Source organism: Rhipicephalus microplus, chromosome 10 (assembly GCF_043290135.1).
Source record: "Rhipicephalus microplus isolate Deutch F79 chromosome 10, USDA_Rmic, whole genome shotgun sequence".
Taxonomy (NCBI): Eukaryota; Metazoa; Arthropoda; class Arachnida; order Ixodida; family Ixodidae; genus Rhipicephalus; species Rhipicephalus microplus.
Window position 1 is genome coordinate 36,924,426 of NC_134709.1, and position 27,616 is coordinate 36,952,041.

At 47.5% G+C, this 27,616-nt stretch overlaps 1 protein-coding gene across 1 annotated transcript; it reads right to left on the reverse strand.

Annotated features, from left to right (window-relative positions):
* Positions 1 to 27,616, reverse strand: LOC119180900 (uncharacterized). The gene is made up of 25 exons (XM_037432037.2): positions 27,487 to 27,616; positions 25,167 to 25,190; positions 23,759 to 24,081; positions 22,546 to 22,674; positions 20,194 to 20,469; positions 18,769 to 19,262; positions 18,073 to 18,241; positions 16,864 to 17,148; positions 15,770 to 16,009; positions 14,887 to 15,104; positions 14,096 to 14,187; positions 13,269 to 13,393; positions 13,037 to 13,177; positions 12,419 to 12,536; positions 11,551 to 11,791; positions 9,780 to 10,074; positions 8,803 to 9,012; positions 7,935 to 8,110; positions 7,087 to 7,276; positions 6,096 to 6,233; positions 5,255 to 5,449; positions 4,398 to 4,695; positions 2,827 to 2,987; positions 1,798 to 2,058; positions 1 to 680 (listed from the first exon to the last, which is right to left on the reverse strand). The coding sequence occupies exons 1-25, from the start codon at positions 27,524 to 27,526 to the stop codon at positions 168 to 170; spliced, it is 5,352 nt and encodes a 1,783-aa protein (XP_037287934.2). The 5' UTR covers positions 27,527 to 27,616; the 3' UTR covers positions 1 to 167.

Consider the following 27,616-nt stretch of genomic DNA (forward strand, 5'->3'; position numbering starts at 1 on the left):
TCAGGAACTTGTTTCTGTCAAACTGAGTTTGAGTTTATTTTTTCCAAAACATGTGCAATACACGCAAAAGCAAGTTTCAGCTCTTCGTAGATGAACATAGCAACACCTCGATGCGCCTGAAACCTACTTTATGGAGTTGTATTACAGTGTCTTAAAAAACAAATATGCTAACCTTCGCGCTGGAGGTTCGCAGTGTACGGGTAGGATTCGTGATGGGGAGGGTACTTGTGGTGGGTCGGGTACTCGTGGCGGGTTGGGTACTCGTGGCGAGTCGGGTACTCGTGGCGGGTGGGGTACTCGTGGTGAGTCGGATACTTGTGATGAGTCGGGTACTCGTGGCGGGTCGGGTACTCGTGGCGTGTCGGGTACTCGTGGCGGGTTGGGTACTCGCGGTGGGTCGGGTATTCGCGGTGGGTCGGGTACTTGTGGTGAGTCGGGTACTCGCGGTGGGTCGGGTAGCTGCTCTCGTATCCCAAGGGCTTCTTCAGTTCCTCGAGGTAGTGGACTGGGAGGGTGTAAACCAGGGGTTCCTTGCACTGAGGAAGGCCGAAACCATAGCTGGCCACAAATTCGGAGTAGTTGGACACAAGCCAGTTCTCGGGAGTGACGAACTCATGGTACGGCTCGTTGTCGTAGTTGCTGCAGAGACCACAGGTCTTGCCCTGGTACAGTGGGTTCACCTACCAAGGATAGAACGAGACCGTTTTAGCATCACCGCTATTTCGATTGTACCGTGTAAAGCGGATGTGTTTGTTTTGAAGTGTGCTCTCATCTGCGTGGTCTATTTAACATTCTGGCAAAGTGTCATTAGAGTAGTTCTAACAGCGTTTGCAATGAGCAACAACTACTGACTATACGTAGAATCTTACTGATAGCCAACAACCAAGGAAAAAATAACGCAAAAACTGGGATAAAATCTGTTATACGAACTCATTGAGGAAAACTTTAAGCATTAACGTCTAGGTAATCCATCGTCCAGTCCATCTCTTCGGTCAGTCTTTTTTGGGGGAGAAACGAAACACCAATCATTACTCATTACGCATAATTATGTCATTACCATGGCGAATTCTCCTGAACCGGATACATTTTCTGTGATTGCGTTCAACTTATTCGCTTCCTCACGGCGACTGATCCTCGAACGCTAAACACTCATACCAAGTTCACTTCAAGGCCACTTGACCGCTGTGAATTTGGCGTTGCTATTATCTGCACTGTTGCACTGAAATCAAGTTGCTAATAAAGCTCACATCCGAGTAGTAGCAGTGTTGTAAAAGCGGTATCTGCATTTGCAGCCACATCAGGCATCATTGTCTGTTAGTTCTCGTTAATATTATAGAGATGAAAGTAGCATGTGAACAGAGTCGATCTTGAAAGAAGACCAGCCACGGTAGTCAAGTGGTTATTGTAGAAGGCGGGTGATATCCATCACTCCAGTTGTGTTGAGTCTCGGGCACTCTCTATGGTATTGTGTACTTTATATAAAGGGTGATCTAATAACAAACAAGGTAACTTGTGTTAGGAACGCGGAGCGTGCGTCTCGTTACTGCGACCCTGCGTCCCTGGCCGCCTCTGCTCGAACGTGCCCACCACAATTATAACGGCTGATGCTGAGCCGGAGCTCATGGCATGGAGTCCCCGCCGCGACGACCACTCCTCGATAAAAGCAAAATGCTTGATACCCTCCACTACGGCGTCCCTCACAATAATATCGTAGTTTCGAAGCGTAAAATCCCTGCAATTATTTCGATCTTGAGGGCAGGATCACAGGATCGCGGTTGTGCTTTTCAAGTTTCTCACCCAAACGAAGAAGTTGACACCGTCGAAGAGCAGCTTGAAGGTCTTGAGCGAGTTGGTGAGCTTGACGACGGGCGGGTCGTGAGGTCCGCTGGTCGGGTACACGGTGACGAGAAGTTTGCGGTCCCACTTGTAAGGCAGCACGACATCCTGGGTGGTGTTGGCAACGTAGTAGGTGCCGTTGACGGTCAGCAGGACTTCAGCCTTGTACAGGTCGGGAGGCGGAAGCTCCACCACGGTGGGACCCAGCTGGACGATGAGCTTCTGCAAGTGGACAACCGTGGGACCGAGGTGTTAACGTAAATGTAACTTTTTTATACTACACTTTTCAAGGCTAATTAATCGGAGGTCCATGTAGGTGGTGTTCATTTGAGAGTAGACTCGAGTAATGGCATGAGGCAATGGTTAATGATTTATCCTTGGAAACGAGCATGCTCATGCCGGAAAGATACGCGGCACAACAAGATGCAAAGAGAAGTGCGCGAGCGGAAATACTACACAGAATTAATGTAACAAATTCCTTCGGCGATGAGCCATTACAATTTGTTTCTTCCTCACCCTGCTAGGAATTTTATGGACATTGGTGTTTCCGCGTTGTCATTTAGTGGTGTCAAGAACATCCAAGTAGATATTTGCTGGACACATACGCTAACGAAACTTTCAAACTTCGCTTTGCCGACGCTTCAGCATTGTCGGTCTAGTGTCCTATGCAAGGCCGTGTAACTCGTCCTGAAAAGGTGCGTCATTGGCGCCCTTACGAAAATATTTACATTTTTGGACCTGATATAGTCTGGCATGCAAGAGGAAGACCAAGCAGATGTAACGAATTTTCGACCCATGCATTGTAGAACATTGGCGCGCACGCAGCTTGAACAGGCATCGTCGCGCAAATAAGCAGAGTGCTTTCCTCTGCGTGAACTTAGACTAACCTCCTTTTAAGCCACACATTCTCTGCGTTGATATGTAAATTTCTCGAGAAGCTTTTACCGGTGTTGATTTACGTTATGGGAACTAGTTGAAGACGTCTGTTACCTTGGTGCCGACGGTGAGGTCAAGAGGCTGGGCAACGACGGCGAAGTCGTGCTTGGCGCTGCAGTCGCTCGTGACGAGGTACTTGCAGTTAGGCCTAACCTCGAGCGGGTAGCTCACGTTGTCGTAGGTACGGACCCAGTTCTTGCCCACGCTGCAAGGTGCTACGAAGAGTATGAGGTAAAAAAATTAGTTTTCAAGAAAAAATCAATGGCCTAACAGCATTAATTTGTAATGGTGTTAGACCACTACACAATTGTAATTTTCTCACCATGTGTGCATGCTTTATATCGTGATCTTCTTTAGCTGAGTGAAACTAATTTAGACGGACGCTTTTCAGACACATTGGACATCATGAGTAGACATGAGGTCTATACTCGATGCATCTTCAAACAGCTATGGTTGTGTATTCCGACTGTTCTGACCTCGTTAATTAATCACTGATTCCAGGAAACTCATGGGTGTGTTGATCCGTCTTGACGTGCTACCTAAGTAATGTTTTTTTATTTACGTATTTTATTTTATTTTTTCTTAATGGGATGGGAAGTAACTCGCGTATGAGTGTCGCGTCTAGAATTGCGGCTGGGTGTTGTGTACACTAGCCGATACCTTAGCGGGCATAAAACCTTGAATGCTGCATGTGCAGTCGCTATGGCGCTGATAGGAGGACACTGAAATGCATGGTAGATTTTCTGCAGTCCAGGCCCTTTACGGTCGAGCAACTTTTGTGAGCATGATGGCGTCTTGGCCATGCCAACGGAGTTGACAATCCCTGCTTAATTTTTTAGAAGGAAGACCGGCTCATAAATGCTGGTCTCTTGAGCATGTGCAAAGTGGAGACTCCTTCCCAAAGTGCGTAGCGCGCATCCATACATAGGACTACAGCAGCTCGGCATAGTCGACTCTATCTACCCCCTTCCTCTCTCTTCTCCCAGTTCACCTCACCTCGGTGAGAATTATCAGTCTAGGAACATTATGGCGAATGAATGTCTCATTTTAAATATAATCGTTTTCTTCTACCTGTTATATACAAGATCGCTGCTTTCATTGTTGCGACTGGCTGACAATAATACTTGGCTGGGCATGATATATTTCACTATCCTAGGTATATCTTCTAGCGTTACAATTATTTGTAATTAGTAGCAGCATGGTAGTCGAATAAGTACAGATATGGGAATATTAAGGCGCAGTGCGACAGAAAAAAATCACGGTGCAAGAAAAATACGTTCTACATAAAGTATTCTTACACCGTGGCAATAACGCAGGATGAGAGCGATTCTTTCTTTATGCAACCATACCAATTATCCCGTGACACCGCCCTACCGAAGCTTCTGAAAATTTTAGTCACTTGTTTCGCTGTTCTTTCACTTCTCCACGCTTACGGCTTTTCGTTTAATACGCGCACTTCCTGTGAAATGCAGCTGACAGGTTTTGGAAGGGCGCGCCTTCCACGTCTTGTTTAGCTTGCCTTTATTCATGTGTCACCACATCAATATCTTCGCGAGTGATTCCCTTGCGTGCCTTGCCATTAAAAAAAGAAACAAAAAAATGTGTCGTTGCCGACTTCAACTCACGGTGCGGGTGGCCCTCGAACACCGAGTGCTTGAGACGGTCGAGGCCGGACAGGACCAGGTTGGGAACGAGGTACTTGGACAGCTTCAGGTCGGTCAGGACAACCTTCTCGCCGGGCAGAAGCAGTTCTCCGTGTGCCACGGTCACGTACGGGTTCACGTCAGTCTTGTTCAGCTTGAACACGACGTAGTACTCTTCCTGCTCGGTCAGCGGGAGGGCGTAGAAGGTCGCGTAGGGGAACATCCTGAACTTGAGGTACGAGAGGAACTTGAGCGCGACGCTCTTCACCTTGGGGCTGACCTGCGGAGGCAAAAAGTAACGTGAGGTCGTGCGTATATTTTCATGTGTCTGTTCGGCATCCTTCGTGCTTGATTAGTACAAGTGTAGACAAATTTTAACGAGTAACATGGAAAGCTCCTGAGTAGTTGTGATTGTTAAAGTGAAAGCACGGGTAAGATCAAGCTTCAATAATTACGAAAAAAAACATTGTTGTAGTGCTGCCGCTTGGTAGCTGGCTGTTCTGGCTTCATTGTACCAGTTGTGTTGTGTCTCAGAGTCTGCCGTTATCTTAGACTCTTTAAGCACGAGGAACCGGCATGTGCCGTCTTTAGGACCGACACATTGTGACATTGTGAACGGTAAAGCACTGCCCAAATTTCTGTTCACCTATATGACTATTCTTCTCATTATGTACTTCTCAATACAAAATAGCCTTCACGGCTATTTGATATGTAAATCTAAAGCCATCTAATTAACCTCCTCCCCTTTCTCTTCATCATTCTTCTTCTCCTCTCAGAATTATCACGCTGACTGTGCCACTTCGCGCACGGTGAAAGAGAATGAGGTTGGAGATGCGTACCTGAGTGGGCACCTTGAAGGCGACGACCTGCTTGTTCAGGTGGGCGTCGTGGACGGTGGCAAGCCTGCAGGCGTAGCTGACGGTGTTACCGGCGTACTGGTCGGCCAGACACTGGGGAACGAACCAGTGCAGCAGGGGAGTGGCGTCGTAGGCGTGCAGGCCCTTCAGCTGCTCCACGGTCTTGGTGGCGTTGTACTGCAAGCGACGAGTCGCCCCGTGTCACTCGTTTTGGGCTCGAGAGCATGTACAGCGAGTACGAATTGAGGCGCTCTTCTTTTAGGCGCAGGTTTCATATACGCTGTACCATAGCTGAAGAATAGAATTCCCGAGCTGTCTTTGATGTTTTGAAGATGCAGGGTGGCCAATAATGATTGTACTTTCCACCCTGTGGTTGTGGTCAGCTCGATATCACTACATGTTTATTGAATCCTCGGTCATGGGTAGTGTCTCGTGATGTTGCAATAGTTACTTTCGTCGCAATCAGTAACGCCAGATGAATCTTACTCACTGTGCCTCTCAGATTCCGCGAAAAAACCCAATGGAATTAGCCCTCGCAAAGTGATATTGCAGTTCTTGATTTCAATTCACTCGCAGGCATGCCGAGTTCATGAGCCTTCAGTACTAAGTGAGATCGCATGCGAATAGAAACCGGAAGTCGCATGTCTCACGCTTGGTTAGCATCTTCGGTGGCTGATATGAATAGTGTCGTTATAACCTGATAAATATTCACAAAACATCCAACGACTGATCTTTCTGCATGAACTGTGCTCAAGCATCCTGCATTTGCGTGAAGGCGAACGTATACGTAAAGCAATTGATACTCCGGCCGCAGCATACTTACGGTGAGGACAAAAGGCTCCGGCTCATTGCCGACGGTCACGTACAGGGTGGCGTTCACGAGGTCCTTGCCAACAAAGGAAGGCTGGTACCAGAAGGGGCTCGGGGGCACGGGGTGGGTCAGGTTCAGGAAGACGGACACCTGTAACGGGTAGATAGAAGATAAAAGAATAAAGAGAAGGTATGAGTATCTTGCATGCGTGGAGCGTAAGTATTTATTGCTGACACCGTTTGTAACCGGTTGTTTACCGTCCGTGGGTAAAAGTGTAATTCAATTTCAGTGGAAGTACACGCCAGCATGACAAGATGGTAGGTACACTTTGCATACAAAAGGCAGGTCTCGTTACCGTTGTCCTAATAAAGCTTCCTTTGCTGACAGCTTTTTTAGTGCTCCTCTTTTACTCTGATGCAAATATTAAGAAACGCCGCAAAAAGACGTCTCTCAGTATTCCCTATGTAACGAACGCAGTCTGCATTTTTCGTGCCATGGTGATAGTGAAATTCACGCTTTTACTACATTTGGTTTGCATATCGCCAGTACTCCGCATTCAATCTCCACGAGAACGCTCGAGCAAGTACGACCAGTGTTCCTAAGGTTTGATGTCGTGCCAACAAAGCAAGTACGGTTGATGCTTCCTGTAATGACAAAATTTTCATTCCTCAATAACCATTTGCATGCAAATTAAGACTCATGCTTACTGTTTTAGGCTGACATTGTTCCGACCAAGCACAATACTCAAAAACAAAATGCATGTTAGCACTCATATATTGTGAAAGTATTGGTTTGCTGCTGCCCTCAATTTCCTAGAAGGCGTTTCTTTCTCTTTATAATGTTGGGGGTCTGAAGTGTCTTATTTGCTGACTGTGTGGCCAAGAGAGTAAAGATAGAACGAACATAGTACTGTTCTGTGTCTTCGGCTTAATGTCACTGCTACGAAAGGTTCATAGAACGCGGGGAAGATTTCTGTAGTGACTTGCAGTGAGGGACGACTCACCAGGGGCCTGGTGAGGGTCTTGACGTCGACGTAGTAGTGCTTGAGGGTCTTGTTGAGGGTGTGGTAGTAGGCGAAGTCCAGCTTGGTCAGCTTCTTGAGGGAGCCTTCATGCTTGCCCTCCAGGGTGACGTTGAGCACGTGCTTCACGAGGGTCTTGTTCCACTGGTTGTACTCGGGGTAGTAGTCGTAACTGCTTGTCAATAAAAGCAACATCTGTTAAAACCTGCTCAGAGTATTGATTGATCGATCAATTGATTCATTGATTAATTTACTGATGAATAGATTGATTGCCTGATATTTCACGTCTGGAAAGATATTAGTCATCTAAGTGCTGCCTCTGAGGCTTCTTTGGCGAATTAGATAATATAAATAAGCAGGAATAATCACTTAGCGAAACGTTTTCTTGGGCTAGTTTATGACTTCTCGAAAAAAAAAATTCTTAGCGGGAAATGACGCAAGTGCAGGCATGCTTTGTCCCGTGTTCCTGTCTGCCCTGGCACACTTTTGCGCTACGATTTTTCCGTCATAAAATGATAATTACATCATCGTTTGAAAGTGAGCGCCACGGCTGAGAGTGGCACCCGCAGTTATCTTCGCGCGTTAGAGATATGATCAATCCCGGAAGTACGCTATTGGTGTTGTTTGGTAAATGAGCGAAGAACGAACTCTAGCAAGGTGGTACCACATATTCCTGCAGAAAGAAAAGGGAAGAAGAAGGAACAGCGTAGCTAATTTCTACGGAAAACCTGGACAGAACTGATTTCGCCATACAGAGAATCTTCATCTTGGCCTGGGAATGTATAACTTTCTGTGCAAATACTATCCCTGATCTCAATAAATGTACTCGCCTCTCCTCAGACTCGTAGGTCTCGTAACCGGGCGTGGCGGGCTTGTAGTGCATGCGCTCGTAAGGAGTCTCCTGGCTCTCGTCGTAGGCCAGCGGCTTGGTCGGGGTGTAAACCTTTTTCAGGGTCGTCTTCGCCAGGAAGTCCAGGTTATGCTCGTACTTGAAAGTGGTCACCCACTGCATTTACAGATAAAGAACGACGACGCATTGAAAAAAAATCTGGTTACTCTACGTGAAATCCGAAGATTATTGTGTGTTCTACGTATGACCCCTCTTGACAGTACGTAGGCGTCGGAAACTACTATAAGGCGGTCGCACGCGTGTATTTCGTTAAGTTAGGGACTTTATTACAACAAGGCTAGTCTAAGAACCTTGGCTTCTTCGAATCTGAAATCATCCTGGAGCGCAGTCGAAAGCTAGAACGGACGGGTGATCTGTTGTTACAATATTGGTGAAAACAACACTTAATCTTCATAAAAGGACCCCGGCCTTATACGCGCTTTCCACTCTATGCAGCCAATCGTCGTGATAACTTTGAATCTTCCAGTACAGTGTGCGTACCACACTGTACTTTTTCATTATTTGAATATCCATTTTCGTTATTGTTATTACTAATATAAATACACGACACCTGGATCATATAGCCATCTAAAACTGCTCTATAATGTTTTGTATCAATTTATAGTATCAGTTTCATGAAATATGAACTGCTTATTCATATCAGATTGGCAGGAAGCATGGAGCTATTCTTGCCCTTTAAACCCAATCTGCTAAGACGCTTCATCTGCACTTGCCGTACCATCACCAAGTTTCCTGCTGATGGGGCTTCTTTCAAGTGGTATTTTATTTCCAAATCTACGCCAACTGACCTCGGTGACGGGGTCCTTCTCGTAGGGCAGGACCTTGACCTTCAGGAGGTGCTGCTTGGTTGCCGTGTGAGTCAGGTACTCGACGAACTTGGTCATTCGCTCGGAAGGCTGCTGGTACAGCTTTCCGTACAGAGGCAGGGGCAGGAGGGGACCGTGGCTCACGGATTCAACCTCCACGTTCACCAGCTTGGCCTCGTAGACCTTGTGGTACTGCGTACGCAATCGCAAAGCCACTGTGTAATCTTGGGTTTGGTGGCGACTCGCTGGTTGTACTACAGTGGTTTGGAGACACGAAATAGGTTGATTTCTGTGATTTACTACGGAGCCCAGAGTAGCGTCATTGAGGAACAGGTAAAAAAAGTGAAAGAAGAGAGGGAAGAGGAAAGATCACCATCTGCAGATGTGAGTATACCAACAATGCCGAGAGCCAGGCAGGTTCACCTCTCCCCAGTGCGTAAAAGGCAAGAGGCGAGGTTCGCTCCTTGCCAGAGGTGTTCGCAATCACCTTGTGTTTGGTGAAAGAGAGAATAGGAGAAAAAGGAGGCCGCTGAATTTAAGTTGCAGCCAATGTGCGGAGCATGATTTCGTGAATCTGCCACCTTAGTCTTCCAATCGACGGAAGATGGCCGTGACGTTAGTTTCCAGTTGTGTGATTGGCTACAGCGTATAAGCACCGCGTGCGTTGAAGCCTTCCTAGTCGAATCCGTGTCCTATTCTTGCGTGCCATGTTAGTCTCACCTTCTTTCACTAAGAATAAAAAATGGGCATTGGCAGAAGCGCGTAGACAAGGTAAGCGGCAGTCATTCATAACTACATATCGGGTAGCGAGAGGGAAGCAGAAAGTTATATGGGTGACTGATATCAACCAGTTTGCGAGGATCACGTGTCCTCAGCAAGTACAAGAGCAGAGTGACGCGCAAAACCTGGGACCAGTTTTTGTGCTGCAGCGGGCGCAGTGAGGCTAACGATATACGTACATAGAAGGGCTTCACGAGGCTGTCGAGGACCTTCTTGTAGTCAACGACGGGCTTCTCGAGCAGCAGGAACGGGTTGGGGGTCTCCACGACGTGCTCGGTGCTGATGGCGCTCAGCAGGGTGGTGCCGAAGGTCGGCTTCACGGCGACGCGGACCTTCTTCTCGTACTTCCTGTCGTAGCCCAGGGTCAGGTGAGCCTTGCCCTGCAGGTGCTTGACGCTGGTGTGGAGGACGCTGGGAGACTCTTCGGTCAGGTCGGCAGGCACAAACACGCGGTTCTGCTTGACGCTGAGGACGCTGTAATGAAGAAGTGAAAGAAATAAAGCGGTGAGCTTGTTTGTTTAGAGTGACTTGGCTTGTAGGTACACTGACTTTTGGCACCTTTTTATACTTATGATTCGTGAGGTAGGTTTTATTACCGTAAGAACCATCATCACGATTATGGCAATCACCCGTAGAAAAGACTCATCGTTTTGCGATGACACTGCCCTTGATTTGCCCCTTAAAGACAAACACTTTCTGACGCGTTGTGACGTTTGAGCGATCGGCAGCTCTCTGTGCAGATGCTGCGGGAGTATCCGTTCCGATTGCTCGTCAACGGAAGAAGTTAAAGCACGTGAGTCCTTTTTATAAACTATGGGCCTTTGTGGACAGCTTTGACTACTGAATAGTGCCATCATCACGTATGCCTCGGTGCATATACTAATCATTTACTGCTTTCCTGCTCTCCCCTCAATTGCTCATCTTTCTACTCCCCTTTCCCGTTTTCTCAGAGTAGAGTAGCCAGGGTAGTGAGGGTGGTGGTCAACAGTACAATTGTTTGGTTAAACTCCCTCTCTTTTTCCTATTCTTTTCTTCCTTCTCACTGACAAGGAAGCCTGACAACGACCTATTCCTATAAAGCTGTAATTTCGTGGCTGAACTTCCCACGACTACCGGACGTGTAGTTTAGCGCTCATGGTTTACGACGTGTGCGTCAGGTATATATACTTTGGCTGAATTTCCATTGACGCGCTAAACTTACGTTCACCGCATTTTAGAATTGCGTTTCTCGCCCTTGCTCGAAAGCCGATTTTATTGGGCTCTCGAAGTAAAGTGGCCGTCCACGAGGTGGGTGCGCAGTGCTTGCTCACTCACTGCGCACTACGCACTACGCACCACGGTCGCGCACTACGAAAAATGCACTACCACAGTTCCCGTAGTGCGAAATATGGTCGCGATACCTGAGATATTTACCGTAATTTATTTCGCTATCTTTTTTTTCAATTTTTTGAGAATTTCTGTTTGTCGCGTACTCCTTTTCGCCGACATGCGATTCTGAATGTGTAAATGGCCAATGTTTTTGGCGATAATTCCCGCACTTGCATCTCTGACTTGCTCTTTTTTTCTAGACTGATGCGGGCTGTGAAAAGTTCTGCACTTCTTGAAGGACACTGGATAGAGTGATTGCCTGTGGATACGTTGCTCGTTGCGTGTGAGCTGTGAATCGTGTGCACGCGTTCTCACTCTTTTTCTCTCTTTCAGCACCACGTTTCCCTTCCTTCTTGCTGCAGAGCAAACAGTACATAGCCTACTTAACTTCCCCGTGTTTCCTGTATTACCCCCTCTTTTCTCCTTCTCTCCTACTGTAATAGGTAACTCGAGCAAGATTACCAAACACCGTGCTAAAAGCACAGGTCACGAATGCCTAAGACCATAATGTGTGGGCAACATTAGCATACAGCCACAGAAGAGGAGCACTTGAAAGCAAGGGTAACTGAAGCGGCGACTTACAGGGGCTGCACGGTTCCGGTGACGTTCAAGGTGACGGGCAGGAGGGAGTCGACAGAGGTCTCAGCCAGCACGGAGACGTCCTTGAGCTTCAGGGACACGACGACTGGGCGCAGGACGGTCTGAACCACGGGCAGACCGACGACGGTCGGCTCGACGTGGACGTACTTCTTGGGCAGCAGCACGCGCACGAGGTGCGTGGTCACCGGGCCAGAGGACGAGACCTTCTTGAGGTACTCGACCACTGCAAGAGCACGACAAGCGGACAGAGGTTAGTTATGCACTCGACGCAGGCGCCTTGCCTCTTTTCGAGGCGTCGTGTTCGTTTTGCGTGATATGTGTGCTGGAGGGCAGCTAATAATATGAAACCATTTCGGTGGCCACGTTGATCTCTCGTACACAGGTTAAATCATCCCACATCTTCAGTTAACAAGTCGTGTCGATAGGCACGCAAAAACCAGGCGCCAGTGTCTCATTGCTGATTTCGTTAAAGCCTGTTCCGGTTCATAGTCGTCCATTGTTTATGGTAAGCTGCAGCATTAGGTCCAGAAACCTGTTACACGCATGACTTAACACGCGCCATGTACCGGTGTGATGGCAGAAAGAGAAAGGTTCGTGGTTAGTGTGTTAGCGGTTGCTTTTAGTCTATCGGAAGTTGAGCCTAAAACTTGTAGCGGTAACCCACGCTTCGTGTTCTCCACATCTGTACTGCCAGCTGTAGAGTGTCGCATCAACCCTTTTCGTGGTGTGTCGCTTTAATGTAATGGGACTTGGCCATCAAAGGCGTGTGCATCAAATACCTCCCTAATCGTAATCTGTTATTTTACAGTCTGCTCGCAAGCTTTTAAGCACTCGTTGAAAAGTAACTTACGTTCGGTCTTGAGTGTGTCAAAGAGTTCCTTGTCCACGGGCAGCACGACGTCTCCACCGAGGAACTTGGCGAACAGCACGGCCTTGGGGAACTCCACCTTGCGGGTCTCAATGTTCAGCTGAAAAAAAGAAAAGAAACATACGCAGGTGTCAGGCGCCTCGTTCCAATGATCATCGAACGATAGCCGTTACGGGGTGGGATCGGGCAAGATTGATGAATACCGTTGAACGTCGCTGAAATTTGTTGCATGTTTATTTATTTATCGCATCCGAAGTTATATTTGAAAATGGACCACTGTTTTATACGAAACAGCATCTTTTCGTTGTGTTAACAAGAATCTTAAGCATATTAGACTAACCGACGTTAAAAAGGCAAGTTCGAAAGCTAGGCTAGCTGGTACATGCTTGAATGACCAGAATACTGCCGATGATTACTTGGTCTTTGGTTAAGGAGTAAGCTCGCAGTTGTCATATTGTTGAGTACGTTCCGGGTTGGCTGCTGACTTTTTGGTTTTAAGGTTCTCGACTTATGGTGACACGCAAAACTGGAGCCAAGGATTATCTCCCTTTTTTTTCTGAACCAAAATGACGTCCAGAGGCAGCTGGCCGTAAGTCTCACCTCCTTGACGACGGAGTACTTGGCGCCGCCCTCGTAGGTGGACTCGATGTTCCTGGAAAAGACGCTCCTCAGCGTGGAGGGGCCGTAGGTAGAGAAGACTTCAGCAAGGAACTTCTCACCGCCCTTGAGCAGAAGCTTGCCCTGTTAAACCGTAAAGCGAACCGCCGGACACATGAGGAAAGTGGGCGAAAAGAATAATTTTGAAAATGTATTCTTCGAGCGTGAGACCAACCTCGAGCAGGGTCTTGACGTAGGGACCAAGGTTGTACTTGAGTCCGGCGTGAAGGTGAGTCGGGAAGAAAGAGACGTTGTTGGCGACGTGCTTGAAGACGGACTCGACACCGAAGTGCTTGGCGACTGCAAAAACAAAGTCGAGAAAGTGTTGTTGCTCACTCGGACTACTTGATTCCCAGGGGCATCCCTTTCCCTAGTCCACTTCTTACACAGAGAACGCAATAAATGCTTTAATCCCGTTCACTTTTTTCTGGGCCAATGAGACATTTAGAAATCAATATCTAGTTAAAGTTATGCAACCCGGAGACAAAGAAAAATTTATGCTTAAGGTTTGTTTCATTTCTAGATACAGGTGTGGTGTACTCTATAGGCTCGCAGAATTAACCGTTCCGGATATGCTCATAAAACACGTGCCTTTAATGGTTATTCGTTTTTGTCAACAATATATCGTGACGACGTTAGCAGTACAATGCTCTCTATATCATCTGCACAGTTACGTGAAGTAATTGCACCGTGTTTTTGTAAGCTTCTAGGTGTTCAAGTGCAGAAATGAGAGTATCGGGTGCGGCTGCAACTGGAGTCACCGACTAGGACAACTTACTTTATCTAGTTCTTAAAGACAACTTATTTAACTGGTTCTTAAATTATCCACACTGTAAAATCCTAAGGCGCCAGCTAAACACAAGCATTGCTTGATTGTTTCTGTCTTTCGCAGCATGACTGTAATAGACTGAACGCGTACTGGAAGGCTGATGTTACCCGAAACGCGTAATTGCGAATTATATAACGCGCTTAACGCCACGTAGGGAATAAAGCCGTGCTTACCGTTGTAGTAGGTCTTCTTGACGTACTTGGAGTAACGAGGACCAACGTTCAGAGCGTCGAGGTGCACGAAGACTCCACGGACGCGGCTAGCCCTGTGAAGTACAGGAACAAAATTATTGAGACGCGAGAATACAAATTCTCGCTCGCATAGCACGTAATAAAATCCAGGCGAGAGCCATATCATTTCATATGAAGTGACTGTTGGGCTAAATCATGCGAGACACCGTGTTGCTTAGTGGGGAATGATGCAAATTTAGGAATCGCAAAAATCTGCCTGCTGTATTGTTCACCGTTATCCACTCATCTACCTTCGTTTGAAAGCCCTGTTTGTTAAAGCCCGGCGCGGGCCCAAACTAACGTCCTAATGCCAAAGTACGTGACAGACGAAGGTTTTGGCGTACAGCTGTCTACGGTTGGTCTGCCACGGTGGATCTGCGTTTAAGGTGCTCGGATGCTGATCCGGAGGTCACGGGTTCGATTCCAGCCGCGGCGGTCGCGTTTTGGTGGAGGCGAAAGCTTGAGGCCCGTGTACTGTGCGATGCTAGTGCACGTTAAGGAACACCAGATGGTCGATATTTCGGGAGGCCTCCACTACGACGTCTATCATAATCATTTCTTGGTTTTGGGAAGTTGAACCGCCAGATATTAATTATTTATGAAGTTGATTACGGTAGCGCGTGTCTTTCTGTACCGAAAGTTGGTGTCCTTGGTCCCCATCTCTCTCGGGTTGTCGTTTCCCAACAAGGTGCGAGCTTACAGCATACAAGGCAAATGCTAGTAATTGTACTTACAGAACGTGGTTGGCGGGGTGCTTGTCCTTGACGACATATTTGAGGGCGGAGTAGACGTAGCTCTTGAGCTCCAGGCTGCGGTCAAGCTTGACGACGAGGGACACGGTCTGCAGGTCCCACTTGGTGGGCACAGACTTGAGCCAGACGTCGAAGGCCAGGGTCCTCACGTCAACGGGCTCGCTGACATTGAGCAGGACGGCGCGGACCAGGGGGTTCACCTGAACAACGTGTTAGCCAAGCGCTTTCATATTGTTCTCACAGGTAACTGTAGCGATCACCGAGTCAGCTATGATCGAAGTCGATAGTTTGGCGAACTATCTACTCCGAATTAGTGGTATGGTGAGAATCACCGCAGAATCTAGAAGACAGAATGGTTAGATATAACGACGTGTGAGTGAACGCATTGTAAGGTTCACTAGACATTTTTTAAAATAATTGTAAAGCTACTAAGCTACTTTCCTTGCAATGTAATTAGTCCAACTAATGGCAGCCAGCCGCTTCTGCAAACATCGTGTTTAAACGCAGTTTGGTTGTGCTATTACGCGGGAAAGGTAGATCTGGATGTCCTAATAAAGCACGTATGACAGACAAGCCCCAGCAAGTGCAACTCGAACATCGTCCGGGGCCGCCATTAGTTATGGTACGGAGAAGCTTACTTGGAAAATGTGAAAAGCCTTTTTTATGCTCTTCAACCTCATTAGAAGCCCGGCTTGCTTATGGCAGTTAGAAAAGGACCCCACGTACGTGTTTGCACTTAGTTCCACGAGAAAAATGTCCCGCCCAGCTTCAAAGGTACCCTGTTACGTGCATAGCAACGTGGTAGAAGCAGACCGTGGCGTTTAATGTTGGCAGCCTAACATTTGTAAGTGTGTCGCGCACTTACCTCCTTGGGGAAGTACTCCACAACGTGGCTGAGGGCGAGAAGAACAGCCTTCTTGACGAAGTAGACGGTCTCGGTGACGTCCTCTTCTTGCTCGGCCAGCTCGTAGAGGTTCTCGGCGGTACCGTTCAGGTAGCTCATGAGCACGGGCAGAACTTCGGGCTTGGCGACCTTGCCAAGAGCGTTCAGGTAGCCGACCAGGACCTTGAAGTCCTTGGTGACCTTCAGGGCCTCCTCAAGAGCCTGGTGAACAGGATAACGTCAACATCTCATGAAGTTGGTCCGGAAGTCTATAGCGTTCATAATGAAATTAGCCGAGATGTTTAATAGTTGCTTTGCTTTAGAACTAATACGGCTGAACAAAAGTAAAATTTGGCTTTTTTGTGTGACAATTGCGTTCTGGTGTACACTTCCCAGGTGATATAAAAAGGGGAGGTGGGGTTATCGAGCTTTCTTAAGTGGATTTGGTAAAATAATTTTCTGTTTTTTTTGAAAAGCTGACTTGCTCGTAAAAAAAAAACTTTAGCCAATTTTGTCCTTGAATATAATAACAATGCTTGCTAGTGAATGGCAAAGAGCACTTACGAACGTAAGTACTGGTGAATACGCCCCAGTATTGTTGTCTTGTTGTACATCTGTCTTTTTTTATAGCAGCTACGCGGAACTGCAGTCTCGGCACTTTCTGTTTAAGCTTACTATCGGTTTTCGCATGATGTTACCCGAAGATGTTAGGCTCGAAAACAAGTAAAATACAGCTACGCACGTTTTGCTCCTTGTTTCAATCTAGTCGTGCGACGTTCTGGGTAAACTGGGTGTGAAGTTAGCCGTTGAAAGCAGTATATAAAGGCCGCATGATTTGATTCATTGTAACTGATACCCACAGAGGCCGCTTTTGGCTTATATGAAGTGACCATAAATCATATATGATCCATGGCCGCTCGTGGCCACAACTGGACACCGATCACATGGGATGTGTGAGGTGTGAATATTGAATTCTAGGTGAAAAGCGTTGCGTAGATCGTATGCTACACTACCGGATTCGCTGGATGCCAACTTTGTTAGCGTCAAATTCAAGGCTTTTTCGGTTGGTTACTTACGGTGACGTACTCGTACAGGTCAGCGACGGTGCACTGCTTCTCCTGGGGAAGAACCAGCCTCTCGACGGACTCGTACGGCAGCAGGTGCTTGGGCACCACGGGGGTCTGCTCGTAGCGGCTCTTGAGCTTGGGGATGCGGCGCCAGCTGCTCTTGTAGGTCGGGTAGGGCACGGCTTCGTAGTGAACCTTGGTGGGGCAGGCCTTCTGCACGGCCTCACCGAGGGCGTCGCAGACGGCGACCTTGACGAGGGGGTGCAGGTAGGTCTCGGTGGTCTTGCAGAGCTCCTGTAAAGAAGTGCCACCAATTGTTTTGTGACGTCCGGCCATGTGTCCTCCTTGAGTCAACATATATTTTTTCAAGAACATTATTAAAATAAAGCGAGTTTTTTTTTCGCCATCGTCAACAGCAAATGCCGATGGCAGGGCCGTTGGCAAAAGCTCCTACTGTGTAACTTGAACTCGTAGTCTCTCTTAATAGAAACTTCAATAAATTATGTTTCGTTCTTCGGAGCTTGTTAGTGTGCATTTAAGCATGGCGTTTGGAACCTCGTGCTATTGGTGCACGAAACGCTTACACAGTCTGTTGTTCGTATTGGACACGCCAATGCCTATGCCCATGGTCTTGGTAACACAACTTGTAAATTTGTTCCTCCCCTCTTTTTATGCGTATTATTGGTGCGAACTCCACTTTCACGTTCTTTCCGCATCGCTTGACAAATAATTTTACGTCAAAATAAGTTTTAGTTAATAGCCAGAAATGTGAGGGAATATCTTTGTAGTATTCCTGAATTAGCATGTTTCTCGGCTAGGTTTCCGCCTAAGAGCCGGTCAGAGACCACGTCTCTCAGCAACTTCCTTGGCTTGTTGGATCGCTAAGCGAAGGTCGCGTAGTTCTGTGATTAGCAGCGTGGCCCGCCAACGCACTCGAATGCTCTCATTGGAAGCTATTCAACAGTTTTGGCAATCAGTACTAGACACTTCCTGATGATATAAGCTAGTGTGGTCCTACTAATACATGACTTCGTCGTTTGTAACTCAGATTAAATGTGAAGCACGATGACGGAGTTGGGGTACGTAGGTGCCGTTTTGTAGTTTCCGCCACAGAACTGACTGAGCGCGGTTAAAGTTTAGGGTGGAGCGGGAGAGGGGGGGGGGGGCTGCAAATTTTTCGGTCATGAAAATGGTATGAGCTCCTGCCACCATCCTTACCAAGAGAAGCTCGACGGTGTCCTTGTCGACGTAAGCCTGGTAGACGGAGAGATCACGGAAGAGACGGGTAGCGTCGTACAGGCTCAGCACCTGCTGCTTCACGAGGTGGACGGCCACTTCGACGGCAGACTTGCTTCCGGCCTTGCCGAGAAGTTCAACGTACAGGGACCTGCAATACGAGGCGAAGGTATTCATCTTCAAGTCTGCACATGGTAAAGAGCCAGACTGAAGCTATTATTTCTCAGACATGGGAATCAGGTGCAAAACGTAGACCAACCGCTTTCTGCATTATCACCATACATATATCTGTGATTATGTAGTACCTCCTTCATGGTTTTTAATTGATGAAAGAGTGGTGGAAGCTGTCACAGCGCGACTCATATCTTCAATGCTGTCTAATGTCTGGATCCGACAATCGATCTCAGCATTTCATAAAGCCCTGCCTAATAATAGGCTCGCTGTGATTTACCTCTCATGTAGGCACACTTTTCATGTTTGGGTTATCACTTTAAGATCAATTGTAGGTACTCTTTTTTAAGCTTCTATTCAGAAAACATATAGTTTCAGTTTTCTACCGCTAATACAATTAACAAATCAATCTCAAATGAACATTATCATGTTGAAGCTGAGCTCAGTTGCGACAATAAATCTCCTCAAATCATTTGTGACGGCAAAACATGTTCAAACGGGCCGTACTTGAGGACCTGCTGCTTGGGCTCCAGCTCGCTGGTGTTGGTGAGGAGAGACTGAGGCAGAGCCTGCTTCAGCTGGTCGGTGTTGAGGAGCGAGACCATGTGCACCAGCTTGAGCATCAGCGCGGGAGTCTTCTTGGTCTCAGTGTCGAGCTCGAGGCTGACGAGTTCTTCGGCGACCTCTTCGAGGACCTGAGTGAAGACTTCGGGCTTGACCAGCTCGGGGCTGCCCACGAGGTAGCTGTAGACGGGGAGGTCGAGGTACTCGGCGACCTCGGGCAGCTGGTGCTCGAGGGAGGTGCGAAGCTCGCCGTTGAAGGCCACGGGGTTGGTGGGCGGCACCGAGAGGGAGGCCAGCTCGAGCTGAAGACGCGTGCGAACCACGACCTTGCTGGTGACGAGGGGCAGGACGACCAGAGAGTCGGTGAGGGCACCCTCGAGGAGGCTGCCGCTCACGTTGTAGTAGGAGACCTCATGGGCGGTCACCACGGAGTCGACCTGAACGAGAAGCAGTGGCATGTTGCAATATTGCTCATGAAGAGTTACTTAATTGCATAACTAATTACTTTACTAACAGATCTGAAATGTAATAATTTACGCCACAAATGCAACTGGCCGTAGGTAATGACGTTACATTACCGCTACTTTTGAAAAGCAATGAAGCTACTTGGAAATTCTTGTTCCAAATGTTCGTCATTCATTCACTAACTTCAACACATCTACATTAAAATTACGCACATCTACATTTAAGTTACTGCTTATTTAAGCATCCCACACTTGAAGTTTAACACTCTCACGAACTTCTCTGCCTTAATTTTTTTTTCCATTGAGTATAAATGTCATGCCATAAGGAAAGTGGACACTATACATTAGTAAAGAGTAATTAGGTAGGCAACCGCGCGTCGCGGGATCGAATCACGGCTGGCGGTGACTGCATTTTCGATGGAGGCGAAAATACTGTAGGCTCGTGTGCTCAGATTTGGATGCACGATAAAGAACCTCAGGTGGTCGAAATTGCCAGAGCCCTCCACTACGGCGTCTACGTGTTTTGTAATGTTAAACCTCACATATAAATCAATGAATTAGAAAAGCAATCACTGAATTTCTTAAATTACGCGAATAAAGTACTATATTAGAATAATAAGTTACCAGTTTAGAAGTTTTATTCCTGGCATTCAATCGTTGCAACAGAAAGTCATTTGATTAACAGAAAGTCAATGCAGCAAAAAAAAAAAAAGCGTTTCGAACGCCCTTCTTTAGGTGATACCAAGGCAGCACAGACGAACAAACGCGTTTCAAACGCGATGCATATAGGTGACGCTTATAGGTGACGTTTAAGTGAATACAGTGCAGTTTTCTAGTACGGGCATATTTAATGTGTTCATTCCGCGTTTGAATGTCCCAATTTGTACCCAAGATCCCTTCTTACCGGGCTGAGTCCCTCGGGGCATCCGACGAGCGGCCTGCTCTCGTAGGCGGACGTGTCCTCCTGGAATCCGGGGAGGAAGTTGTTGGGCAGGTGCTTGGCGCACTGGGCGGGGTATCCCTTGCGGTAAGCGCCGCTGAGGCTGTGCACCGGGCGGGGCAGCTTGCAGTCGTCGAGGTACTTGGTCTTGGTCACGTTGTACACCTTGCCCTCGGTGGGCAGGAACTTGGTCAGTGAGTGCACCTCGTAGGTGACGCGGCAGTGTCCGCTCACGCCATCCTGCGCATGGAAAATGCGTCTGTCTGGACTATCAAGTCTCACTTTGACGGTGTCCTTGATGTATCCGCGCCTTCCAGAAGGAATCGGGGTTCGTATTCGTTTTAAACTCGTAGGCACCTTTCGAAAAGGTTATTCGAGCGCGAAAACTTGACACGATCACTCACACACGCACACACCCATGCATCGAACACACACAGCGCCCTGTGTGTTTTTGATGCACAGCGCTGTGTGCGTTTGATAGCGCTGTGTGTGTTCGATGCATGGGTGTATGCGTGTGTGAGTGATCGTGTCAAGTTTTCGCGCTCGAATTGACTTTTCGCAATGCTCTACCAACTATCCCAACAACAAGTTCTTTTAGAATACATTCGTAGGCACCTAATTATTGGCAGCTTCTAGGCGTCCCTGCTGTTAGAAACAATATAAGCAAAGTCACGCCAGCCTTTGGCAAGGAATGTTCATTTGGGAGGAGATTTATTAATACGACATAAATCAGCGAACTCTCTCATGAACAGACCTACTCGGACTTAGATAGAACAGCCAGTCTGAGTGAGTCCAGGTGAGAGATATTTTGGGGAGCATGAGTCTTAGAGAGCCTGAAGAGCAAAATATATTTCTTTAGTGACTCTCAGCGAGCTCAAGTTTTTTTTTTTTTTTTTGCTGACCTGTGTTGTTGGAACCAGATAACTTATAAACTTGACTCGTGAGTCTCTCCCTTGCAAGATAACTCCTCGGTAATATGGTCGAAGGCCGTAGTACGAAATCTTCCTTTCAGGAATGCAAAAGAGAAGTGATAGTTAGTAGTACGTGCCACTGAAGACAGTTTGCGTATCATCGTCGTCAACGGGAGACTGATGAATTCCGCCACGTCGGCGTTTTGAGCCACGGAGGGAAGCCATTAAAGCTGCGTAAGTCGATAAAAGCTGAAAAGATAGCTCGTTCGATGGCCTAATGCCGAAATCTGACAACGTACAGGACCGTTGCACCCCTGAATACGGCGCTATCGCGGTTCCACCTATTTGATTGCCCGAAATTCCCTGCTCAAGCATTCAAGGTGATTATGCGAATATATTTTAGCACAAGCTCGTGTTTAATATTTGCACTGCGAAGCTCCTTCCTTTAGAGCGTGAAATCCTATTATGAAAGGTGTTCGCAAAAGGTGTTAGCGAAAGGTGTGCGCATCTTTTGCATACATCACCCAATATACCCTTTTCCAACTTGTAAAGCTAGCTTTCTTGCTATGCAGTTTGAACAACTAATGGCGGCCAGCAACTTACTGCAAAAAAGCCTGTTCGAGTGCGTTTTTTTTTACGCAATGACGTGGAAAATGTCGAGTCGACTATCATGATAAAAACACTCATTATATAAAGCCCCCAGTATGTTCAACTAAAGGCGCATCTCCGCTTGGAGTACGACAGGCGCCGCCATTACTCGGGAAAATATGCAGCGCCGAGAAGCGCTCTTGCAAATTATGCAAAGGGTCCATTGACCTTTGTTTGCCACAGGTGCGTGTCTTAGAAGGCGTGTTCTCCTTCCCTGCAGCTTGACAGCTCGAGCTTATTAGAGAGTTTTAGTACTGCGGAATGGTGCTACGTACGCATCACGCAAGCGCCTTGCGTTACGTGGCGTCGTTTGCCACTAATCGGCTTTTAGTACGCCGTAGTACCCGCGTACGTAACGAGCGTGAAGCGTGTTGCGTCATCTGGTGTATCAAAATAGAAGTACGTGTTGTTGACAGCCAATGTGAGCCAATACAATTGTTATAGCCAGATTATGGCCATATTTTGAGCTACAGAGCCGGTCGGTGCTTGCCTTCGATGCCGCCATTTTGCAAAACGAAGTCTGGCGCTGTCGCGAATTTGTTCGAGAGCGGCGCGATCACCTCATACGTACGCAGGCACGCATCTCATGCGCGCGTACGTAGCAGCTGCGTACGTAACGCGATACGTGCGCGTTGCGGTCTGCGCATGCGCACTACGCAAAACGTGGCGTCCTTACGTACGCAACGCCGCCACGTACGCAGCGTACGCAGTACTAAAACTCTCTATTATCAATTACGTCCCTTTGGTGTGATCTTACCTCGTAGTAGGCAGCCGAGACGGGAACCTCCTGGGGAGTCTCGACCTGGTTCTGGAGCAGGGTCAGCACGGACTTGTACACGTTGAGAGCCCAGACAGGGACCTCAGGGCTGACCTCGTACTTCACCACCTGTCGTATTAGAAAACGCGCGCGAGTGCAGGTCAGATTAGGCTCGATGCAAGGACTATCGCACCGAAACGGCTTACGGATACTCGTGCCGGTGATTGGGAGTCTTTTTCCTGAGCATTTTTTTGATAACTTGCAGTCACGTTATGTTTGGTACGGGCACTAACTGTCGATGCGTTTAGAGGAATCGTAGAAGTTTTGGTGGGCGTATACATAATTGACGCTGAATTAGCTCACAGGTATAATTATTTATGAAATGGATGTTCACTGGAATCTTGCTTGTTTGTTGTGCTGGTGAAATTATTTTACCCGTTAACGATGACTAGGTGCTACTGAAGTTAGCTTGGTAGGCTGTTATGGGCGGTCATTCAAGTGGTCAGTCGGTTTCTGTAATCTGACTTCGTTACTCTAATCGTAAATTGTGCTTATTGCGCTAGCTGTGAAGATCGCTAAAACATATTTAAAGCTCTTTGTCTGGATGTTTGACCACGCTATCTTATCATCAAACGAGATCAGTTATGCTACGAATCGCTCTCTGTTGCAATTTCTCACATAAAAAGGCAGAAGTTCTGGATAAGATGGAAACCCGAGGAGAGTTGCACCCTTAAAAAACGCAAGTCAGCTAGTGAAAACATCGGCCTCGGCGACACCCAGTGTTCACGAATTTTTCCATCTCTTTGTATACATGACTTTAGTAACCCGGCGCGAGCGCTTTGAACTAATCGCCCATCCGCGTTTTCCGTTGGACAGTACGCCAGCAGTATTGAATACTTTCCGCAAGAAATCTGGACGCCGCTATCTTGGGGCCGATGCTTCCTTGTTTTTGTACGTCGTGACGTGAACTAATAAGGCCATAAAACATCGTATGCACCAACACAAATGTTTCCATGCCTATGCGTCTACCGCAGCATGCACTGTTCGTTTAGTTGTTAAAGATTGAAAACACAAAGGTTAACAGCCCAGTATAGTGGCACTCAAACCTATTCGTAAAAAGTCGATACTGTTATCTGCCTGGAGGTTAGGTTATGTTAGGTTAGGTTAGGTTAGGTTAGGTTAGGTTAGGTGGATAGAGGCTGTGGCGCCTGACCTTGCCGGCGCTGAGGACGAACTTGACGGGCAGGCGGAACTTCTGCGAGTAGTCCACCGCGCTCGACTCGTTGAACAGCGGCACCGACTCGTTGAGCGGCACGGCGGTCAGGTTGTCCAGGCCGCCGTACAGCTTCTCGTGCTTGACCACGGAGAAGTTGAGGAACTGCGCCAAGTACGTGTCCTGTCCGGCCGAGTAGAGGGCCAGGTCTCCCGCGTACTGGAGTCCCGCGCCCTCGGTCACGCTCAGCTCGGGACTCTTCAGGGTCACCGTGGCCCGGACCTTGTAGACCACGCCGCCCGACTGGGTCGGTGGCACCGGATCTGCGATGCACACGCGCGCGTACGCTTTACTTCTCAGTCGGCAGTTGGGTGGGGTGGGACGAAGTTTGATGGTCTCCGACCTACGCGCGCTCTTTGATGCCTACGAGCTATCGCATCTGGTATGCCTATCAAAGACATAGCTTTCCTGTTTTTTGTTTTTGTTTTTCGAAAAGAAAAAGAGGGGGGCACAGAAATCCGAACTATGTCTGAATGAACGAAGGCAGTCATAAGAGGTCCACCAATGTTGCGATCAAACTTTGGGAATTCGTTTACTCGTGCTTCTTTCCGGCAGTGTGTTACGTGACAAATGAAAATTCAAGCGGTAAATGAGGCTGCCGGTGTATCTATAGCTTTTGAGGGCGGAAGGAAGGGGTCGGAGCTGTGCTCGAATTTGACGGGGTGGTGAGAGTGCGAGCGCAACTCTACTCGCACCGTGACTGATGCCTCTGTGCCATAACGATACGGTCACGGGACAGTGCAGCTCGCAGGAGTACCAGTAGGTCTGTGCTTCCTGCCGTCCAGCGGCCTTTCGGAACGGTTTTAATTTGAACGCCCTGCGTGTATGTCTATATATGTGCGTGCGTTTTTTGTTTTTATTTATCTCTACCTATGTCCTCATAACAACTCCAATTTCTCCACCCCTATGCAGGGTAGCAAACTATTACTTCTATTAGGTTTCATCTATTTCTTTTTGTCTCTCTCTTTCTCACACATTACACTGTTCAGTGGGTATCTTTCAGCAGTTTGTCATTCAGCTGGACCCTCTGAGAAATGAATGGGTTCTGTAGGAGTAGTCGGCACGCAAATTAATCTCGTAAATATTAATTGACAGGAACGGGCCTCTTATGAGCAAGATAAGCAGATAATCACAAACTGTAGGTCCTGACTTGGCAAGCAGTGTGTATTGATTGTGATAGCACAGGAAACCTATGTAGCGAATGTGTTACTAGTAAATAAAGGAATGTTCTGTCAGTCGTGTCATCCACGGGCTTAGCTGTGTCTATTTTCGATTTCCAGCGCATACTTGAGTATTATTAAACATAAATGCATCGAGAAATTGCTTTTTAACAAGACGGGATACTCACCGAAGAGGACGCCATTAGCCGCAGCTGCAAAAGAGAGAAAAAGAGATTGTGTATGATTAACTACGTCAGTTGAGCACGATCAACAGAAAATGCGCGTGGAACATTTTCCTGCTTAGTAAGACTCGTGCTCGAAGCCATATTGCTCTTGGAGCATATTACTAGTGGAAACATTTTCGCATGACAGTTCTTTGCAATTCGTGAAGCGCTGGACACAAACGTATTATGCCCAAAATCATTTCTGACTCACTGAATGCGTATAGCCTATGCTATTCCTACTGTGAATAAAGCGCATGCGAATAACTTGAATCAACACCGTGTTGTCACGAATAAAAAAAGGAAAAGAAATGGGGGAAATATAATACATTCAAGTGAAAGTGCCACCAGTTTTCCATGAGCCCAACACAGTAATAAAGGTGGGCTGTCACAGTACCTGAACGGTTGGACCGAATTCCTAAATTCTAATGGAAAACTTAAACAGTACATTATTGAATAGAAAAAGAAAAGGATCAACATTCGTCGTGTGCACATTTGCGGTCCTGAGTTTTTCTTCTTTCTGCTACATTATTTTCGAACATCTTGCGAGTGATTGTGAAATGGCAATAAGGGGACTCCAGCTCATGAATACGTCTACCTGTCGTGTCAACCTAACGGTCGTACCGTCAAACTAATGAGCTCCAGGTCGCTAGTTTTGATACCGGCCTCGGCAGCCACTCTTTCTCCACAGTCCAAAATGAACCTTCATGCACTTGATTTCAGATCGCTTTGAAACTTCCCAATTTTCAAGATGAACCTTCATTTCCGCACTTCTTTGTATGTCATACCAGATTCTGGTGAAGGCTTGTAATACCTCACAGCTTGTATCGACTCTCTCTCTTTTTTTTACTGTAGAACCTAACATTGTCGCACGTCATCGACCGACTTTTAACTGTCTATCAATGCTGCTCATACAGATGAAGCGATGAATGGAACGGATTAACCGTTAAGTCGCAGAATATAGTTGAATCTGTGGAGGTACAGTGACTTTCTTAGAAGGTCGTTTAATTTGCAGCCATAGCACAGCATTATTTCTGTTGCAGCGTGATTAGAGGTGAAGCAACTGCTCGCGTTAGTTTAAGTTACTATAACAGACCTCGGGGCGAACTAAATCCAGTTGCTATTCCCACGTGCAGATGCACGTGTTGAAACGTGTGTCTTGAACTTATAATATTACTTCAGGGGCACAAACATTTATACGTGGCTAACCGCTTAAAACCTACGCCGAGGGAACACGCCTGGGATTTCCGATTAGTGCTACTACTCCGACGGCTTCCAGCCTAGAACGTACGAAGCAATGTGGCATCGCTCAAGTGAGTTCTATCCCACGGCAATTTGACGTGAGCTACAAGGAGCGCGTTTTTCGGCGAAATAAACGGGTCACACTACGAAACCTCTAAGCCGGCTTTGAATTCATTAGTGCAGTAATAAAGTTTCAGCTATTTGTAGACCTTCAACCAAGAGTTAAATGGTGCCTCCTCCAGACGATGTTAGTTGATTATTCTATTTTCTACAAAGCAACGGCTACCAATATAAAAAATTGCTTTCGCTCTTTACTCTTCATTAGATCTGGAAACGTTTAGCTAAGCCACGCTTGCCAGCTCTGCTGTGACACATTGCCAGCACAGCTATGCCACAGCCTAAAACTTCGTTGAGACATTTGCACATCAGGCGTGTACCTGCCGCGACATATCTATGGGCTGCGCAACACTGGTCGTCAGTTCGATACCTGCAACGGGGCTCACATCTCGGAGAAAGCGAAACGCAAGGACGTTCGTTTACAGTGCTCTGGGTTTCCGTTAAAAGAAAAAATACTGCTTGTCTTGACGAGTTAGAAACTCTACAGCGGTGGGCGTCCTTCGTAACCCATTTGTGAAATCTGGTTTGATCTTGGCGGTGGCCCCATTTCAATGCACCCGTGTGCAATATAAGTGCTCTTTAAGTTTACTCGGAGCCCTGCACTACTGCGCTTCTCATAGCTCAAGTCGCTTTGCGATGTAAAACCCCGCGAACCAATCATCTGCGAAGCTCGGGGACGTCAAACCCCACAATTCCGAGTCCCCCCCAGGGAATGATTCCAGAGCTGGGAGCAAGTAACCACGGCTTGTCCGTTCATATTCCAAGAGCGTTGGCCGGCCCGTACGTTCAGCGAGCAAATAGACGAGCGAGCGGCGGGCGATGGCTACAGTCCTTTTCCGAGAGCGCGTACTCCAAAAAACCAAGTCCCCGGTTGAGCCCGAGAGAAGGGCTTCACCGCGCGTCCCTCGCGCCGAGCGGCGCTGCTCACCTGCAAGAAGCAGCAGCGGGAGACCACAGAGGACACGCATCCTTGGGCCTTACACGGGAACCACCGAGCGTGCTGCTCTGTGCCGCCGACTGGGTCCGGTTATATAGCATCCCGGGACCCGCTGCTGATA

Coding starts and splice junctions, on each gene's coding strand:
- LOC119180900 (XM_037432037.2), bottom strand. CDS start 27,526: ATGCGTGTCCTCTGTGGTCTCCCGCTGCTGCTTCTTGCAG. Junction 18,242..18,768: donor CCCAAGCAGCAGGTCCTCAA/GTACGGCCCGTT, acceptor CTCGTATTGCAG/GTCCCTGTACGTTGAACTTC. Junction 5,450..6,095: donor CGGAGCCTTTTGTCCTCACC/GTAAGTATGCTG, acceptor CGTCGCTTGCAG/TACAACGCCACCAAGACCGT.